Here is a 20260-nt window from a genome sequence, read left to right on the forward strand (position 1 = left end):
GTCAGCGGCGACGTCACTTGACCAACATGACAAAGCGGCTCTTTACAAAAATTACTCTTTTTTTATTTATTATTTTTATTTTGTTGGACTTTATCTACTATGATGCGCCACAGGTTTGCATAGTTTACTTGTAATTAGTAGTTTATGTATTAATACATTTTGAACTGGAGGAAAAGAGTACCCGACAAGAACATCCCAGTCTGCGTGTTCTCACAGCGCTGTCCCTCTTGTCTAGATTGAAGACACACTTATTTGATTGATTGATTTTTTAATATTGTTTTATCTTTCTGTGAAGCTCTTTGGTCTTCCTTGTGTTGTTGTAAGGTGCTATATAAATAAACTTTGATTGATTGATTGAAAGACATCCACCGACCGCACTGTCAAAAAACTGAACTCTCCCCTTCCCTCCCTCTGCTTGCCCTCTATTGTGAACATGCATGTGATGTTAGGTGTGTTTGAGATGCCGTTGCGGCTCGCCTGGATGATCGGCGAGAGTAGCCGGCGCAACGGGGGCGGAGAAAAAAAGTCTGAATTCAATCCGACCGCTCCACATGCAGAGAAGAGCGAGAGTGGCCTCAGATCACGCAGCGTCTCGTTCAGATATCGCGTTCATTTAAAGTTTATCCTAAATAAAAGTCATTCACCTCCTGCTCTGTTTCCTTTACTCCAGAGACATCATTCTTCATCAGAGAAAACTTTCCCATTCGTTTGTTTGTTCAAGTTTGTGAGATAAAATACGTCCTTTTAAATCATGAGTTTGTTCTGAAAAGCATCAAACATGAGCTCTATTTTAGGGGCGATACATAACTTGAATAGTTTCAGTCATAGTGTATTTGTTCAGATCTAAAGAGGAGAGAGGAGGGGGCGAGGAGCACGTTTCTGATCACAGCAGACTCGTATCCAATCACCTGAGCGTGAGCCGCGGACAGGTGGACGTTTTCCCGTCATGCACGCGGCCGTGGAGCCGCTGCAGTTGCCTCTGGAGAGATGCAGCGGCTGATCAAGTCGGCTGCTCTCGTTTGGGTCTCACGATCTTTCCGTGCCCCACGTGCCCGTGACATCAGAGCCTGTCTGGAGCAAGTCGGACAGAAATCTAACCGGCATGCACCGTGCGTCTGCAGTCGGCTGTCAAAACTGCGTCCGTCTGGCTCATCTCAAACACACCTATTAGGTGTGTTTAAGATGAGCGAGGCGCTGCAGGCGGCTGCAGGCGAGCGGTGCATGCCGGTCAGAATCGCTCTGACGCCATCTGTGCGACGGTGCCCGTATTCTCGTGAGACCGAGGCGGCTGGAGCGCCTTGGGTAGGCGAGCGAAGTTGCTTTTCTCCGCCTCGCTCGGCTGGCTGAACTACAAAAGCCAAAGGGATTGTGGGAAATGAAGTGCCGTAAACACGTACGCTGACAGAGGACTGACAGATGATTGGATATGAGTTGTGTTTAGATCGGAGACGTGTTGCCCTGACGCTCCGCAGCTCCTGCCTCCTTTTTTTCTCATCACCAAGATCTACTTAAATCTGCAGAAATGCTTCAGAGTCTTCATATTTGACAGAAAGTGCCCGTGTGTTCAACATATGGCCTACATTTAAATAAGCATAAGTTTATTATTCTAATCCTAAACTGTAAGAGGAGAGTCTGTTATTTTAGCTGTAGTGATGGGGCTTCTGTCTGGTGTGTGGGAGAAGCAGAAATGTGTCACAAACTTTTAAAATAGTTTTATTCCCAAACTTTTTCTAACAAACGCGAGACGCTGCGTGATCTGAGGCTCCTCTCTGTTCTCGGGGCTGAGATGTGTCTGCCTTGATTAGAGGCGCCTTTCTCCGCCCTCTGACGCCACCGCCTGGTCTCGTCTGGAATCGAGGCGAGGCGCCTCGCATCTTAAACACACCTATTGCTGATAACGGTTGTCTGTTTGCATCAGTGGATTCAGGAAAACAATTCTCTGCATATGCTTCACATCTAGTATTAGAGAATAAAGCCGATTGTAGCCTAATTGAATGAATTACAAAAAAAACGAAAATGATTAAATAAAAAAAAGAAAAAGAAAGAAAGAAAGAAAAAAAGACCTACAGTAGGCCTACCTGCAAAATTCATGTTCAACAGCCTGGGGCATAGGGGAGAGGCAGCCTGGGGAGTGGACAACTTCTAATTACATGCTCAGCAAACAAGTTTTCTTGTTATTGCTTTCACAATACAATACAATACAATACTAATTTCATTCCACCATGTAAAACAGACAAACAAAAAACAGATATAGGGCCTTTTTACAATGACAACAATGACAACAAATAAAATAAAATAATACATTTTTTAACATGTTTTATCGATATGGCTACTTTGTCTGTTAGTACTTTCCCTGAACTGACAAGAATTGTAATTACCTTCATTTTTCCGTGACAAGTCAGTCACCCCTCCCAAATGGTTAAACCTGCTTTGAATGAAAAGGACAGTGTCTCAGTGCTATTTCTTCAAATGCATACACAGTCATGTCCCATATGAAGGAGCAGCACTCAAGGAGATGGACGTACAGGCTTATTTGTCGCGTTTTGGGTGTGAGGTCCCAGCTGAACCCAGTTTGGAGGCACTGCGCTCTCTGCACGTCAAACACTTGATGTCTGTCCCCTTTGAAGATCTAACTTTCCACAGCGGCGGACGAGTTGTGCTAGATCTACCGACTGTGTACGACAAGATAGTGAACCAGCGTCAAGGAGGCTGCTGCATGGAAAACAACATGCTTTTCAAATGGCTGCTCTCCCAACTTGGCTATAATGTGACTACTCTTGGTGCCCAGGTTAAAAGCTTCATTACAGGATGCTTTGACCCACCGTGCGCACATATGATCCTTATGGTGATGCTGGATGGAAAGAGGTGGCTCTGTGATGTTGGTTTTGGAGTTCCAGGATTCTTTTTTCCCATGTCACTGGAGACAGATGACGTCCAGCTGCAGGGTCACAGAGTGTACCGAATCAGGCTGAGGAATGGGATGAGATTTTTGGAATGGCAAAAGGAGCAGAACAATGGTCCAGATGGATATTGGACCATTATCTCGAAATTCACTCTTGAACCTCGGATCCTGGACGACTTCACTGAGATGTGTCACTTCCACCAGAGCTCTCGTCACTCCATGCTATTCAACAAGTCCCTCTGCACGATGCTGAGCCCGGGCACCAGGGTCACTCCAGGAGGAAGGATCACCTATGTTGGCCACAAACTCACCATCACCGTCTTTCCCTCTGACGAGACAGAAGGGGTGCTACATTTAGAGACGAGGGAGCTCCAGGATGAGGAGATTCCTGAAATGCTTGAAGAGAAATTTAACTTAAGACTCAAGTGTCCACTCATCCCAAAAGATGATCCTGTCGTGCCCTATGAAATCATGTACTGATAGGATGTCCTTTACGATCAACAGCACAATTTTTTTTTATTACTGGTAAGACCAAGGCACTTAAGACGAGTATGTTATAAATGTGTTGCCGTTTTATGCAAAACGTGACTTTATGTATGAAATGTTCTTTGTGAGATTATTTAACACTCAAAAATTAAAGCTAAATTGTAAGTTTTATTTAATAAATTATACATACACTTTTAAGATGTACAATGATCATTGCAGTAATTAAAGTCTTCTTTCAGACCAACTTCGAGTTCAAAGTATTTACACATGTACAATTATCAGGCAGCACTTTACAAAGCAAGGCATGAGAGACATTACAAATGTTGTATTCGAACTCGAAACACTCATCAGTGTCCAGGGGGGGAGCTGCCCCGTGATTATAATACATGTTTACGTCCCAACATAAATGGGCTCAAAGTTTTAGAACTCCATCATATTCACCAGGAGTGACAGATGACACAACAGTTTACAGCCTGATAGCGTGAAATGGGTGTATTTCAGGTTATGGTGCAACATACTAGTCTGACACAGGATTGGACGACTGGACTGTGCTTGTTCTTCCAGTTTTCCGTTCATAGTTTACAAGCCTCTGTCCAACAAGGTACCTGAAAAAATAGTAAGGACAATTTGGTAAGTAATATCCAGAAAAGACTACTGCAGAGCTTTTCCTGTAAAACACAATAAACCACTTACTTGTCATTTTTGATGTGTTCATAAAGGCGTTTAAACTGTCGGATCTGGAAAGACAGGATCCCAACGAGCGAAACCACCATCAGCAGAAAAGGGTATATCCTCCTCTGCATTAGGATCTCCATCTCTGGGGTCACTCCTGTTCAAGAGGACACAATATTTATTGTTAATACAAAAAAAAACAGATGAAGAAAAGTTAAAATCTCCCATTTGACACTCACCAACAGTAGGGACCACTCCAGCAGCGATTACATACGGCACACACAGGGACAGCAGCAAAACTGAGATGACTGGAGCAGCCAGTTTACGGATTATAAAGTGGAGATCAATGTTGCGGATTCCATTTGCATAAACCTAACAAATATAATTACAGTACATTTTAGGTTACAATTGAAATTTACAAATCCAATTGTCTGAATACTCGTAATAACATTCTCAATGATGCAGTAAACAAATCCAGTTCTGAGAATGTACTTTACTGGAATAAGTGAGATTAAATTCAGTAGTGCTTTCTTTTCAATCGGCAATATTTCCAATCTCAATAATTCCAATTTCCAACACTGGCTTAAATCCTATTCACCAAAAAATATTATACCTGCTCAATGACAGTCTTCAACCACCACTGAGGTCCCATGAGAGTGATTGCAGCAATGATTTTGGCATGTAGCACGCCAAGAGCCCAGTCCTGCATCAGAGAAGAAATGCTGATAAAATGCATCAATTCAGTTGATACGCTTTTGACAGCACCATCATACCTGCCAAGGGTAGAAAAGGGGCGTTTGGTCTAATGGGACTCTGAGAGGAGCAACAATGACCAGCTCAAACAGCAGTCCGAGCAGCAGGGGAATCACACCAGCAACCAGCAGAGCCACAACCAGGGTCTTAAGAATCTATTGAGAAAGATTACATAGAACACTTTTATTAACACTTGCTTAGTATAACAGCACCTGGTGCTACCTTTTAATATAACGGTTTTATGTGTCTGATGACCTTCTACTATTCTAATGGTAAAGAATTGCTATAACACAGCAAGTTCAGCAAAATGTGGATTATCCCATTGCACTTATGAAGGGCTGGTGAAGTGACCTTTATTTAAAATAGCACCGTGGAACTGCACTCTGCTGCCCTCTGCTGGCTATTCAATCGTGTTTGAACAGGGCCAAAAAAGGACTTCTTGGAAAAAAATAAATAAATAAAGGAAAGTAAACATTAGCTTATTCTTCTAAAGTCGTTGAATAATGAATGTGCAATGCAGCACTAGAGGCGGCCAAGACTAATTTTTAAGAGACACAAAGCCTAAAACCCGTTATTGAATTAGACAATAAATAATACATACCATAAGTGTCCACTCTTGGACTTTACGCATGATGACAGTGCGTCCCTGAGGCATCCATGCCAGCAGCACAGTGACCCCACGGATAGACAGCCAACACACATAAAGGCCACATGCTGCAGTGTACAGCTCATGGATTTTAGAGCTTCCAGTCCAGAAAGACATCAACCAACGACCAGCAAAGACTAAAAAAGAAACAAGAAACTGTAGGTTTTATCATAGCAGTAAAAATACATATAAAAAAGACCCACAACAGGGTGAAGAGCGAGTTAATACCGTAAATTCTGGACTATTGAGCGCACCTGAATACAAGCAGCACAAACAAAATGTATTAAGATTTCTTATTAAATATTTTTTTTTACGTTTCAGCTCCACTGGAAATACTGGACAGTCTTCTTTGTGCGCGGTTAAATTTACCAAGAGAACAGTGGCCTAGAGGTACATTTACTTTTATTAAAGTGTGTTACGAACTTAGATTATATTATTCTTTAAACGTTCAGTGAAGCCAAAGCGCTGCCTGCACAGCGACCCCTCCTTGGGAGTGTGGCCATGTTTAAAGCCGCCCTCCTCGGCCTGTTAGCGCACACAACATCGAGAGTTTCCTCTTCTTTGAAGCTGCACTGAGCTGAGTCCGTGGTGACCGCTCACGGCTGGCTTTTGATAACCCGTGCATCGCTGGACCCTCCATAATATTTCAGCGATGAGAGAATTAAACACATTTGTTTTGCACATGAAACCAGGTTAGCTACAGTATAGCACGGGAGGGCATCCTGCTGCCTCCGCTCCTCCGGTGAACAGTAAAACACCACGGACAGAGGTGGAAGAAGACAGCGGTAGAGGGACACAATATTCAGCATGACCATAAAATGTATAAATTAGGCTGAAACTGAACTAAGGTTCAAAGGGTGGGAAAAAAGTAGTGGCTTATAGTCCGGAAAGTACAGTTTACATTTTTTTCATTAGGAGAGTTTCTAATTATGGTTTATTTTCTTACCTGGTAGAGTTAGGCAGAGCAGACTGGCAACCAGCAGAGTAATGCACATGAATGCAATCAGCAACACAATCTAAGACAAAAAAAGGATATTATCAAATTTGCTACGAAAGCAAGTGAGATGTTTCTGTGATATACTGGTGTTGTTTGTTGATTGAAAAGGTTTTATCATTAGAACATACAGTAGAATAAATCAAAGCACTTACTCTGAATGGGAAGCGGAGGGGTCGGTGGTACGGTTGAAAGCCGACTGGCCCTCCCTGCTGAAGGATTGCTTGGTGCGCTGCGTGTAGCCCCTCACCAACAGCTGGGGCAGGATTGTTGTTGTTGTTATGGTGAGCGGGAGCAGGGTTGTTATTGTTATTGTTATTCACAGGTTGATTTGCATCATTGTCTTCCTGCTCTCCGAGGAGGTATGAATGAAGGTCCCTGAGAGGAGAGACAGCGAAAATAGTTGATAAGAACGTATAAACTGGAAAACAATAGTTAGGTTTGAGAGAACGCACAGCAAATATCCAGCACTGACAGTCCACGCTCTGACCAGGCCTTTTAGCCACTGCCGAGTGTGTCCCTGCTCCAACAGAGCGGGCAGCACCACCTGCAGCAACAGGAGCTCCAGGGACAACTCACTGACAGGGGCATCACTGAGGGAGGTACACATGACATGTTATTACACAATCCTTTCCTTTTCATCCAAGAAACTTCGTCAGCAGCACTAATGTTCTTTGTTGTGCAGCGGGCTGACGTTTGGTACCAGTGCGAAACCAATAAATTGTGGCTTTTTCCAATAAAGTACGTCACTTAATCAATTATGCTGCCCCATTTCTGATCCTTTGTTCTCTCATGTACCTGTAGAGCATGACGTTGTACGGCAGGAAAGTAGGCAGTAGTAGTTTAATCAGTCTGATGGGAAGCCACAGCATGAGCAGAACAATGGATCCGAACACAACCACAGACAGGATGAAGCGCCTCAAATGTCTGTAGATGGGCAGGTGGATCATTTCTTGCACCGGGTTGAAATCTGGGTCATTGAGGTTTCTCAGGAACCACAGCACTCCAGGCCTTAGAACCTGACAAAAGGAGAGGATTACAACGCTTAGAGACATTTCAAATATAACATGTTGACAGGTCACACAAGACAGTAGAAAAGTTCTTATAAACATACCTCTCTCAGGAGGAGGATGAATGAAGCAAAATAGAAGACGTAAACCATTCCCACGAGCCAGTGCAGAAACATTGTTGTCCCAGGTGCAGATTTAAAACTCAACTCTCTGTCTTTGAGTGAAGCATCAAACATCTCCTACAGAAGAAAACATAGTAAGTAAGCCACAGTTCTTTTTAGGTATTACCAGCTGAGTATGCTTTAAATACAGTACATGAGACATAGAACATATATTTTACATCTTGTGCAGAAAACTCAGACATCAAAGAGTAATCTTTGTCTTAACGCAAAGGAGGTGAAGTTTCCAACATTTTAAGCCCAATGCCAAGAATGTTGTTGTTATTCTTTAATGCCTTTTGTCCCATTTGCTAAGTCATGGATAATTTACTACAAGTTACAAAAAAAAACTTTAGTAAAACTTACTAAGGAGCAAATGTCAAGCCACCAGCCACAGATGAGAGGGAACACCCCTATTTCCACAACCACCAACAGAGACACCTGTGGAAGACAAACAGAGCAGTGTCTCAACAACAAATCCATCTGAAGATGAAATGCGTGTAACTATCAACAAGTATTTGCTTTGAGAAACTAGATCAATGGTAAATCTCTCAAGGGCCCAAAAAACATACCTTAACAACAATGTAGCAAACACCAAGAAGACGCCGGGAACGTTGAAATCGAACCAGAGCCGCAAGACCCTTTTGGCAGGCATTAAGGATCAGACATTCAATATTGACAAATGCACTAAGAGGCACAGCCCATTGTCTAACTCAAGATGTATATAAATTAAGTAAAAAACTATATTTACAGAAGGATACATGACAAAGGATCAGCGTCATCGCCAGCAAAATGTACCCCACAATGGTTGTGATTAATCCCTCAAAATGAGATGCCTGGACCTAAAAAGAAAATCATATTATAGTAACGACGACTAATGAAAAATGGTTGTGATAGTAGATAATAGGGTTTCTTACATATTCTTCAAAACCAAGACCAACAACGGAGAAGTGTCCAATGTGGTAAGGACAAAATGCTAAAACAAAATCATGTGTAAAATACTTTATCTCAGCAAAGGTTTCAAGGAACATAGAGTAATGCTGCATTCAGACTGAACACAATAGAGGCAAAAAAATGGCATCAAACGCCCGGTGTTTATCGCTTGAATTTTTGGTGGTCACTCAAACACTGCCCTGCTCTATAGCCTCCCACCCGGCTGGGAGCCTCGGCGGCAGCCCGGGACGGCTAACCGCTGCCCCCGGTGTCTGTAAGCTCTCCCTGGGAGGCTACAGTAAAATGCAGCCCTCAGCCCCATTTCACAAGCACCGGCAGCCCTCTGATTAGGTCTCTCTGCCCAATACAGCTTTATCATGTCTGTATTTTCAACGTGAGAACATCCAGTCATGTCATTAAGTAAGTCCAACAGTGTTAGACGCCCAAATCACCTTGCTCTACTCGCATCCATCGCACCACTGGCACAGGGATAACCATAATCACTCACCCCTGATGGCTCCATCGCGTTCGGTCTGAATGCAGCATAAGAGGCTTCATAAGTACAATGCAATATGTGTCATTTGATGTACTCACCAAAAACCAGGATGAAGAGCGTGTTGAGAGAAACAACCCAAAATACATGCTCCTGGAAAGATAAAAATAAAAAAAACACATTAATTCATCAATAACTGAATGAATGAATGGATTGCCTGAATTGCCAGGTTAAAACTCACCAAAAATACTAACGATCCATCAAGACCAAGCATCTGTGTAAGAGGGATTTAAAAATACAAATTTAAAACACAATCTGTATAATTCAAAATGACATTGCCAGCTGTTCTTAATACAGTGAAAGTGGTTACCCTTTCCCAGGTCAGTTCCTCAGCTGCTCTGTCCCATTCAAGTGCATTCCAATTCATGTCATCTGGAAAGAAAACAACACATTTTTCTTAGAGCAACAGCAGATAATACAAATCGGATATTTATGGCTAGCCAGTAAATGTTTTTGTTAATTGGACACTGTGTCTAAATGTCACACAAACTATACGCAAATGATTTTTCAATTTAATGTTACAAATTTAAGGAAACTGATAAAGATGTATAATTTACCTTGTGCTCCATTGTTGGCATCTCCCTCCTCAGCAGCGGCTGCCTCCTCCTCCAGCTCAGGATCGTCCGCCTGGTCAGGAGGGGCATCAGGGGGCTGTGGCTCTGCTTCATTCTGGGCCGGAGGGTCAGCTGGGGCAGGCTGTGGAGCAGGTGGCTCATCAGCTGCTCCTTCACCAGCAGCTTGTGCCTGGAAAACAAGGTCAAAATATGACTAACTGCAACTCAAGGTTTAGAGACGTGGTAAAGCATTTATATTAGTCCTTGCAATGCATTTCTTATTACATTCCTAAAGCTATGAACCCATCACCTGGATGAAAAAAAAGGTACCTCATTTGCTTGTCCAGCTGCATTTGGGGGCGGAGGCTGGTGTTGCTCTAACCACTGAGGTGCACCGCCATGGACTATTTGTTCTCGAAGCCACACCAGGCTAATGAATGCACACAAGGTGCAGGTGACCACAAAGCACCCTTGCAGGCAGTCAGCAAGCAGGTTTTCTCTGTAGAAACAGAGAAGACAAATAAAATATATTCATATATATCTTTAGTGTATGCACTAATGTCTACTACTCACGTAGAAAGCATGTCCAAAGGAAGTGTCAAAAGTGAGCTCACAGAGCCAGTAAAAAGACACTTGTAGATGCGACCTAAAGTAAATAAACATAATCAATGATAATTATTATGCACTGGACGCACCAGCGGTGTCAAAGGATGATCAAATGCAGAGGACAGATTTCATTGTATACTTTTTGTAAAATGACAAATAAAGCACCTTAAGTTTAATGAAGTCACAACTACGGTTGTGCCGATGGACGATATCATAATATGCGCGCTAGTTTCAGTGGCCTGCCAGAAGCCATGATGTGTTAGCCGTAATTATTAAAGTAAAGTCGCAGCGCTGCTCTATTTCTGACGCGCGGAGCGCTCTCTCTCTTTCTCTCTACAGCTCAAAGTTTAACAGTGCGTGGTTTTGCTTTGCTTTGCTGCGTACGGAAACTTAAAGCGTTTTAAAATGACGAGATGGCTCTCACATCGGAGCTAGCTGAGCGCGCATGGGTTTAAATTATTCTCACGAAGGACCGAGAGAGGAGAGAGAGAGGAGAGAAAGAGGCGCGGTGCAGGAGGTACGAAGTTACGAGCTCACGGACCGGGCGGCGCGTGGAGCAGCTTCAAAAACGTAAGCTACGACGCAAACGTGTACATATTGTCCCGTTCACCTACTGTTTCTTAAACATTACGTTAAAATTGAGCAAATGCAAATAATAAGCTCCGATTTACATTCGTATTAGTGTGATAAGAGCCTTGGTATTGAGGAGTTGACGCTCTGAATAAGTCGTTCTCCGATATCATCGTCCATCACGATGGTTCACTGTAAACATCGTCAACGGCCAATTAAGGGAACATCGCCCAACCCTAGTCACAACAATAACATTCAATACTGACAAGCATAAAGCAATGCTTTATCTGCGTCCCTGACAATTAGGTAAACTTTTCTCTAAGGGCTTATTAAGTACTGCGATGATGCCAGCAGATTTTACTCACATGCAGTAAGAGGAACGACTCCAAGCCATGCAAATGCCACCAGTGTGTAATGAAACCAGTAACGGATGGCTGTGCCCACACTGGTGAGCAGGCCAGCACAGATGTCCTGGATGGGCAAACGGGAGGGCATGTCTGGAGAGTAGACTGAGGAGGAAAAAAAGATACGGAAACTCATTAATGTGCTTTCATGTCAATACAGTAAGTCAAATACATCAATAATGAAGCACTTACTGGGAGTGAATGCAAATCTGTGCTTGCATAATTCACAGTACTCCTTTCTGCTATGCTTCAGCCACTGGACTAAACTGGCAATATGAAATAAAAGTAAAACATTACAGAGCAGGAACAAAAAGGTGCTATATTCGGCTGGAGTGAAGGGCTAATTAACACAATCTAATAACTAGAAGTTTAAAATATAAAGAATTCTTAAATAAAGAAATGTATTGTCAAATCCATAATTAAGTGTCATAAAGACACAGAGAGTCAGGTAGATCTTTTACAATGCAAACAACAAAGGTCAGCGGTGCTAATACTGATGACATAATCTTCCTGACGGATACCGCTGCTGTGATTACAGTGTGACGTAGGGTGGAGTGTGGACTAGAGCTCAGGGCTCAGCTGTTATAAACCCTACAGACCTTCATACGTAACAAACAGATTGACACAACATCCAGTACCATGTGCTGTACATTATCATGAACTCATGAATCTGTCTCATAAAGAAGAATTAAAAACTTAGACAAGTGCATTACCATTTTACAAGGGTTATATGTATACTGAATAGTTAAAAGGTGTATGTCTTTTTTACCTATAAAGCATAATGACAGAGACCCATGCAAATATTTACGTATTTGAATTGTTGAATTCATGTCTAATCTCCACTTGAAATAGTTGAAAAAATTGGAAAGCAAGAAAATGCAATGCTACATGTTCAGGGATTAAAATAAACCCACAATGGGCTGCCGTTTTATCCACTCAACTCAAAACAGTGAGACCAAATCATACAGTAATTTTTAGCTAATAAATCCAATATCGTAAGGAGAGCTTCCATGTTGTCCTTAGTGTCGATTGTCCTTACCATTCTTGGTGGATGAACTTAATACTGCCTGTGCAGACACATGGGTGGTACAGGGGCTTGTCTGGGCTCCCCTCAGAGCGACACACGCGGCAAATATCCGCTACAAGTTTTCAGAGAGATATGCATAATAATGATTAAAAATAATTCAATACATCATGTAAAACTTGACAAGTAGGAGAAAATAAGCAGGATTAATGTGCCTAATTTATTTCTTATGATAACTAGGGTGATGTCTCTACACATACATTACACCCACTGCCCTTAATTATTTAACTTTGTTAGCAGGTTGGATGTGTATTATGTCTTGCATTTTGTATTCAAGTATTAGAACACAAATATCACGTCTTTGGTCAAAATACACCGGTAGGCGCTTCAATAGGCTGGAGTATATTGTCAGTATTTGTTTACATCTCATGGTAGGCTAAAAGATAATATGCCTTTGGACACCTGTAACACAATGAGCCTTTGGTGAGATACACGAGAAACTTCGCTTTAACATAAGGCTCGTGACATCACAAGCAGCTACTAGTAAGTTCCATGATACCTGTCTCAGTAACATATTGGCTTCTTTGTAATGCACATATGATCTTGACACTACCTCTACTCACATAAACACGCCTGGAGGCAGCTACATTCATAATGAGAGGTATCTGCTAGCAGGCCAGCTCAGCGCAGACTGTAGTTAGTGTGACGCGCTTTTAGGCTAATGCTAATTCAACATATGTGACAAATATAACAGTAATCATAGTGGGTACCTTCTTCTACGGGATCCATTTTCGTCTCTAAGCACCGCGGATAGTTGTTTCTGATAGTCCACTGCAAAGCGAATCCATCAACGACGGTGGTATTATTATGGCTCCACTAGCAACAACACTAAGCTAACAAGACAAGTCCTGTCTAAAACTCATTGACAATCTTAAAATGGTGCCCTCACACAGCATAAAACCACGGTGGCTATGTGTTTCTCTTTTGCATCCAGTGTGTCTTTGATAACGAGTAGATTGTGTTTTTCAGTCTTGAAAATTGTCTGTAGACATTGCACAAACATCACATCCTCGCCATAGTTGAAATGACAGCTCCACCGTGGAGACGCACAGCCAACCCCTGACTGCGCATGCGTTGTGACGTTGGCCTGCCGTGACTTCCTCGCCTTACAATATTCAAACCTTCGAGCCTTTACTGCCATCTACCGACTGCCACTGGTGGTGTCTTTGTTATGTCGGTGTCGTGCCCAGAAGTTTGTGTGTAAGTTTTGCACATGTTTTCCATAATTTCTAAAGTTTTCAAATTAAAGTCAAGTACAACAACCCGTTGTTTTTAACGGTATACTTCAGAAAGGTTTTTCAAAGAGAAAGTTAATCTCTCAGCTGCCATTTCCCCTAAAGTTAATTCAGATTCTGCTGCAAGAAATGTGTTTTAATGTAATTATAACCGCAACTGTGGTCCCTTTAGTAAACGAATCAAGTTAACAAAGCTTAATGCAGATCATTTTAGAACACCATCAGTATGCTGCAACAAGGTAGCAACACTCTGCACCCGGCGCCGTGGCTTAGATGGTTAAAGCGCCTGTCTAGTAAACAGGAGATCCTGGGTTCGAATCCCAGCGGTGCCTTTTAAGATATCTGTGCTATTTGTCTATCCTGACCTGATAAAAGAAAACGTGTACAGTGCAGTACATCTATGGCGCTAACAAACTTCATAGTTTAAAAAGCTTAATAATATGTGGTAGAATAGTGGTTCCCAAAGAAGGGTTTGGGACCCCCTGGTGGGCCTCCCGAAGCTTCTCAGTACATGTTCAGTTGAACAAATATATATATTTTTCACAGGAAATGTACTGATTTATTTGGACGAATGTACCAGTTTTACCATTATTTAGCATAGTCATTGCTAGATGTTGCTTTTTAGGTAGCTGTAAAATAATATCAAATTCCTTAGAATGTAGTACATTTGTATTATTTTGGAGATATCCGGGAGACTTCTGGATCGATAAAGGGGCAGTCCCGGACTTTGGGGTCTCTGTAAGTTTAATTTCGCCTATTTAGTTTTATTTTGAAATGTGCAAAGATTTATTTCGTCACTACCTCATGCAACTGTTTTACAGATTTTCGGAGCAGAGCCGGATCTATAATAACTAGTAGAGCAGAGTTGCTTTTGCTGGTTTGCAGAGAAGTGTCGCACCGCTCACGTCAGGCACGGTAGGCTGTGTAGCATGTTGCCTATTAGCAGTATGCTTATGAAAACTTAACTTAAAGCTGTGTGCTTCATTCATTAGATGGCAAACGAGGCCAATCCATGTCCTTGTGACATTGGTGATCGACTGGAGTATGGTGGCCTTGGTCACGAGGTCCAGATAGAGCACTTTAATGGTTATGTAGTAAAGCCAACAACCGCGTCTGAGAAGGCCATTATTGTTATACAAGACATATATGGATGGAAACTTCCTAACACCAGATACATGGCTGACATGCTTGCCTCAAATGGATACATGTAAGTAAAACACAACTAGTCATATTTTATCATTTTACAGGTTATGCATGATTGAGAAAGTTAAAGATTAATTGTTTGGTTTTCTTCATGTGCAGTGCTGTGTGTCCAGACTTTTTTGTTGGAAAGGAGCCATAGAGCGCGTCCCATGATTGGTCCAAATTTCAGGAGTGGCTTGAGGACAAAAAGGCGACTAACATTAAAAAGTAGGCTACAAGCTTGCAATAACCTTTTCTACTTTTGTTTACCAATTTGATTTTCTGCATTTTAGAGAAGTGGATGCAACAATAAAGTTCCTAAAGGATAAGTGCGGGGCCAAACACATCGGAGTTGTGGGATTCTGCTGGGGAGGCATTGCCACACATTATATAGCACTGCAATATCCAGAAATCAAAGCTGGAGTCTCAGTATATGGTAATGAGCTTAATTAATCGTTGTCTTCCGAAAGTGAATCTCCTCACATGGTTTAATACGGACATAAAATAATACCATTACATTTTTCTAGGTGTTATACGTTTGATGGATGACAAGTATGACCTAAAAAGTCCTACCTTGTTCATCTTTGGAGAGAAGGATGACCACATTCCCCTTGACCATGTAAAAAGCTGGCAATTTTAAGTCCATGTAATTTTATGAGAAACTTCCATATCTGCCTTATCCATTGTTCAGGTGAATTCCCTTCAAGCCAGACTAAAGGAGGAGTGCAAAGTGGACTATCAGGTTAAAATCTTCCCTGGACAATCCCATGGCTTTGTCCACCGTAAGAGAGAAGACGTTAACTCAGAAGACAAACACCATATACAGGAGGCCAGGAGAGACATGCTGAACTGGTTCAACAAATACATGTAGATTATATTCCATCATGCATACTGTACATCAGATTTGCCACTTTTCACACATATACTGTACTGATATAAAAAATAAACTAATCAGCTTTGTTAGCTTGTGATTAAAATCGAGAAACCATCTTATGACTTCAGATGATTCCACTGCAAAGGTTCATGATAATATTAGGGGACTTTTTGCAGTAAAGCTGACAATTTTTCCCCAGATGTGATAAATTTGAAAGCGTCCACCCAATATTGGCGAGACTTAAGTTTCTCAGTGTATTGTAAATTTATTGAGCTCTTTCAGACCTGTTGGTTTTATTGATGTACCTTTAATTCTGATACAATTTTATAATTTGTTAGAGGAAAGCATTAATTCTGTCTTTATATTTGATAGTAATATACATTAAAAAGTAGGCTCTGATATTTTGTTGACTGAAATTTGCAAAAGGAGAAACTTCAGGAAAAGTATTTAAATACCAGTACTTGTGTGGCATGAAATATCAAACCCAGGCGGTGAATTATACACCATTGATTACATTTGTAAAACATTTCAACTTCACTTTCGCACATTGGACTTTTATATTGCATTTATTTTACAGCACTATACCTGCCTTCTCTCCTGGCTCAGGTTGTTTTTCAGTTTATTGTAATGTTATGGGGTTCTTCACAGGCCGCCTGAAGGAATCCCTCAGCGTTGTCCATAAGCGAGAAGATATTAACCCAGTAGACAAGAGCTATACGCAAGAGGGCAGGAGAGATCTGCTGCATTGATTCAATAAATACATGAAGCTTCTATTAAAGAATCCTGCATATTAAGCCTATTAGAACAGAACATGTTGTACCTTTAATGTCTCATTCTTTGTGAAAACCTGACTCTAGTGGTCAGTACCGAAAATATAGTTGCAAACGTACACAAATAAGAACCTACAGAATCACAAAAGTTTAACAGACCACATTTTAATGATTTTGATACTGCAACAGCTGGGCAGCTTTGTATCAAATGATAAATACAGGTGTTCGGAACAGTTTGGACACAGGGCTTGAGAAGTGCCTACAAGTACAAGTTTACATGTTGTACAACACAAAACCGGTTTGAAAGATTTAATCCTCAACTTCTCCTGGGCTTCGTATGTCATCAATTTTGAGGATCATCTTCACTACTTGGGTGGCCAGGATGATCTGCTGCTTCTTTCCAATCAATGTCTCAATTACATGCTGCTGTTTCATGTCTGCAAACAGTTTTACAACACATTAGAACACAAAAAAAGTTTAATAATGAGGTTAATTATTGTGATAAATTGTTTCTTACCGTTTGTGTTGTTGTGTAGGCAGTCAATGCCCAGGAAAGGGTTGCCGTCTTTGACTTGTTTGGCTCTGACCTCTGTCATGGTCTGGATGGGGTTCAGCCCACTGTTTTCAGCCAAGGCCATTGGAATGACCTCAAGAGCATCAGCAAATGCCCTCATGGCGTACTGCTCCAAGGATGGGCACTAGAAAGACAAATCAGCACAAAATAATATGAATAACATTATAATATACCAGTAACAGTAAACTGTAGTTGCAGAACGAACCTTGTCAGCAGCCAGATTAACAGCCAGAGCACATGCTATCTCAGAGGCTCCACCGCCGTAAACAACGCGGTTATCTCTGACCAAATTACGAATTACACAGAGGGCATCATGAAGAGCACGTTTGGCCTCCTCGATAATCTGTCAGAAGATAATTTAAACATATTGGGTCACCAATTGAAATGAATGACTTCTTTGCAGTGCGATAAAGGGATGCTTAATACCATTTTGTTGCCTCCTCTGATGAAAATGGTTACAGCTCTGGTATTTTTGCATTCTGTAATAACCAACATTCTGTCTTTTGTTGTGCCAAAAGAGATTTCCTTCACCAATCCAGCGGCGCCAAGCTTCTCTGGAGTCAGTTCAGAGAACCTGGGCACAATGCGACCTCCTGTGGCTATTGCGATTAACTGTCAAGAACAAAGCACCAAATTACAGGACAGCAACAACACATGTATTCAAACATTTGTTGTCATAATTAAATACATTTACCTCAATCTCAGGCCCTCCAACCCAGCGCACAGCAGGCAGCTCAGTCTGCAGCAAAAGGTGATTGGCTTCATCATCAAAGCCCCACTGACAAATGGCTAAATTGGCACCATTGCTTTTCACCTATTACAAAAGAGGATTACAGAACCAGGCCAAAACACCAAATGTAAAATTAAGACACCTCATACCTGCTGGATCATCTCCTCAAACTTCTCCTTTTCATATTTTTGGAGAGCTTTGTAGTCCTCGACACAAGTAACATCCAACTTATGTTTGGTCTTGGGCTTTGGCGGCTCAAATGGGCAGGTGAGGATGGCAATTTTAGCATCTTTAATTTCCTAGTAAAAAGCAAAAAGTCATAAATAATAAACATTGCTTTAGTAGCAGTAAATATACTATATTCAGGAGAAACTTAGAAAATTAGAACAACGTTAAAAAGTGCATTCATTTCTGTTATTCAACTTAAACTGTGATAGACTCATTACATGCAAAGTGAGAAATGTAGCCTTTATTTGCTATAATTCTGATTATGGCTCAGCTTGTAACAACCCCAAATTAAAAATCTCAAAATTAGAATATTTTGAAAATTATTACAAATAAAATGTAAAGTCTTGACATATATCACTTTGCATGTAATGAGTCTACATACTAGTTTGAATGAATTAAAGAAATAAATGAATTTTAACGATATTCTAATTTCCCGAGTTTCACCTGTACATATTTTTTATTTTTTACCTTGGGCATTTGGGGATGGCTGAACTCTTTGTCTACGATAACTCCCTTTACAAGTTGTGTGTCTTCCAGTTTGCCACCAACTTTGCCTTCCATCTTTATAAGTTCAAAATCCACATCTTTCCTTTCCATGTCTGCCACAGTGAGAATGGCATGTACAGCAATCTCAGCCATCTGTCTGTGGCACCGATTGATACTACAAAACAAACATAAAAAAAGGTTAAGACAAATAAAAACATTTCAAAAATAGGAAAAAAAAAAGTCTACTTGTGCTTTTCAATACAATACTCACACTTTTGATCCCAGTGTTGTCATTGCAGTCTGAACGAGTGGTTCTCTGTTGTTAGGGTCGAAGGGAAAGGTTTCTGCCATTTTGTCAAGCTGCTCAATGGCAACGTGTGCGGCCTGATCGTAACCATCAGAGATTCTGATGGGGTGGATGCCACGGTCCAGCAGCTGCTCAGCCTCCTCCAGCAAAGCTCCGGCCAGAACTAAAAAAACAGGCAAATTGTTATCAAAAATAGAAACTTGAGTTCAGTGTGACAAGTTAATTAGATGTCCTTTTCCCGTACCAACAACTCCAGTGGTGCCATCACCAATTTCATCATCCTGAGACTTGGCCAGTTCCACCATGAGCTTGGCAATCTGGTGATCCACATCCATCATACTGAGAATAGTGGCTCCGTCATTGGTAACAGTAACTTCTCCATCTCTGTCAACCATCATCTTGTCAAGACCTAAAATGAGAATAATTATTATGCACAATCCATGATGCAATCCACAAGCAATGCTAAAACATGACAATCTTACCATTAGGTCCCAAAGATGTTTTCAACGTTGACGCAACTGCTTTAGCTGCCATAATGTGCGACTATAAAATGATTAAGAAATAAAAACACAAATTAGACCTTCGATTTTGGGTAACTTAACCTCATAAACCCCACCTAAACAGAGCAAATTTTCTCCAGTTTGGCTTTACCCAAGTCTAAAAGCATCTTAAAAAAAAAAAAAAAAAAAGTGTCAAAATAGCATTTAAAAATTTGTGAAAATATGACAAACACATGACAAAAATGTGATGAAAAAGTAAAAAAAATAAAATAAAAATACAGTCAAAAAAATGACAACGCCAGGAAAAAAATAGAAGCGTTTTGGAGGCCTGTGGCGTTACACTTGCCTGTAAACTGTAAACGTTTAGATTTGGGTAAAGCTGAACATCAGAAAATGCACTCGATTAATAATATACACTGCTTAAGTAGTGAAATGTATGTGCGCATCCTCATTGTGGAGCTGCAGTAGCAACACCCAGAGGCTGCACATAGGGGTGTACAAAAGCACATGGGCGGCTAGGTTAGCATGACAAGCTAACACTACAGCAACAACGGAGCAGTACATTTGACAGCACATCCATGGAGCCAGACTGCGCACGAGTCCAGGCATTTCTACAAAAATACAGTCGAAAGCGCTCAAATCTGACAAACACAAGCAATGCTAAACCGATGTTAAGAGTAACGCTATATATGACATCAGCATGCGTCAGCCCCATAAGCTAAGCTCATTGTACCTTCAGTGCCTCAATGCCAGAGAGCCGAGTCTTCTTGTCCTGGTCTTTTATTATAATGAAAGGCCTTCCATACTCATCAAAAGCTAGTGTCCCCATGGAGGACATGTTGACGGCCGGTTTGGTGACACAAATTAAAAGTTACAATGCAAAATAATGGCTTTTAAAGGTGTTATTCTGGAGTGTGGCTGAGCAGCAAGCCGCACGGATCTGCCGGCGACTTCTGGAAGACTCCAGGGGCGGCGAGGGCGGAACCAAGTGGCGTCAACTCGACTGACAGAAAACACATTGATTTTTGATTAAACATATGTGAGTGTGT

At 41.4% G+C, this 20260-nt stretch overlaps 4 protein-coding genes across 4 annotated transcripts; 2 read left to right on the plus strand and 2 right to left on the minus strand.

Annotated features, from left to right (window-relative positions):
• Window positions 1-2494: 2494 nt before the first annotated feature.
• LOC306977818 (arylamine N-acetyltransferase, pineal gland isozyme NAT-10-like) lies at window positions 2495-3382 on the plus strand (the record flags this gene model as incomplete). Its single annotated transcript, XM_079576260.1, has 1 exon — window positions 2495-3382. The coding sequence occupies exon 1, from the start codon at window positions 2516-2518 to the stop codon at window positions 3380-3382; it is 867 nt and encodes a 288-aa protein (XP_079432386.1). The 5' UTR covers window positions 2495-2515.
• A 154-nt stretch (window positions 3383-3536) lies between these two features.
• On the minus strand, window positions 3537-13405 carry LOC306978168 (E3 ubiquitin-protein ligase MARCHF6-like). The gene is made up of 25 exons (XM_079576659.1): window positions 13036-13405; window positions 12281-12380; window positions 11434-11507; window positions 11203-11346; window positions 10235-10307; window positions 9992-10160; window positions 9665-9851; window positions 9418-9479; window positions 9289-9321; window positions 9149-9200; window positions 8539-8597; window positions 8383-8463; window positions 8194-8262; window positions 7988-8062; window positions 7568-7702; window positions 7252-7472; window positions 6909-7046; window positions 6609-6831; window positions 6406-6475; window positions 5415-5596; window positions 4834-4968; window positions 4674-4763; window positions 4300-4432; window positions 4082-4217; window positions 3537-3993 (listed from the first exon to the last, which is right to left on the minus strand). The coding sequence occupies exons 1-25, from the start codon at window positions 13052-13054 to the stop codon at window positions 3906-3908; spliced, it is 2748 nt and encodes a 915-aa protein (XP_079432785.1). The 5' UTR covers window positions 13055-13405; the 3' UTR covers window positions 3537-3905.
• A 909-nt stretch (window positions 13406-14314) lies between these two features.
• cmbl (carboxymethylenebutenolidase homolog (Pseudomonas)) lies at window positions 14315-15689 on the plus strand. Its single transcript, XM_079576412.1, is given in 7 exon segments — window positions 14315-14475; window positions 14553-14767; window positions 14863-14899; window positions 14903-14970; window positions 15036-15178; window positions 15270-15361; window positions 15434-15689. Coding segments are annotated over 6 exon segments (735 nt in total). The 5' UTR covers window positions 14315-14475; the 3' UTR covers window positions 15614-15689.
• Window positions 15690-16532: 843 nt separating this feature from the next.
• Window positions 16533-20172, minus strand: cct5 (chaperonin containing TCP1, subunit 5 (epsilon)). The gene is made up of 11 exons (XM_079576456.1): window positions 19945-20172; window positions 19194-19254; window positions 18956-19120; window positions 18676-18874; window positions 18387-18579; window positions 17840-17989; window positions 17655-17774; window positions 17387-17572; window positions 17166-17303; window positions 16904-17084; window positions 16533-16823 (listed from the first exon to the last, which is right to left on the minus strand). The coding sequence occupies exons 1-11, from the start codon at window positions 20047-20049 to the stop codon at window positions 16696-16698; spliced, it is 1626 nt and encodes a 541-aa protein (XP_079432582.1). The 5' UTR covers window positions 20050-20172; the 3' UTR covers window positions 16533-16695.
• Window positions 20173-20260: the final 88 nt, after the last annotated feature.

The sequence above is a fragment of the Gobius niger genome (genome assembly GCF_951799975.1).
Source record: "Gobius niger genome assembly, chromosome: 18".
NCBI classification, from domain to species: domain Eukaryota; kingdom Metazoa; phylum Chordata; class Actinopteri; order Gobiiformes; family Gobiidae; genus Gobius; species Gobius niger.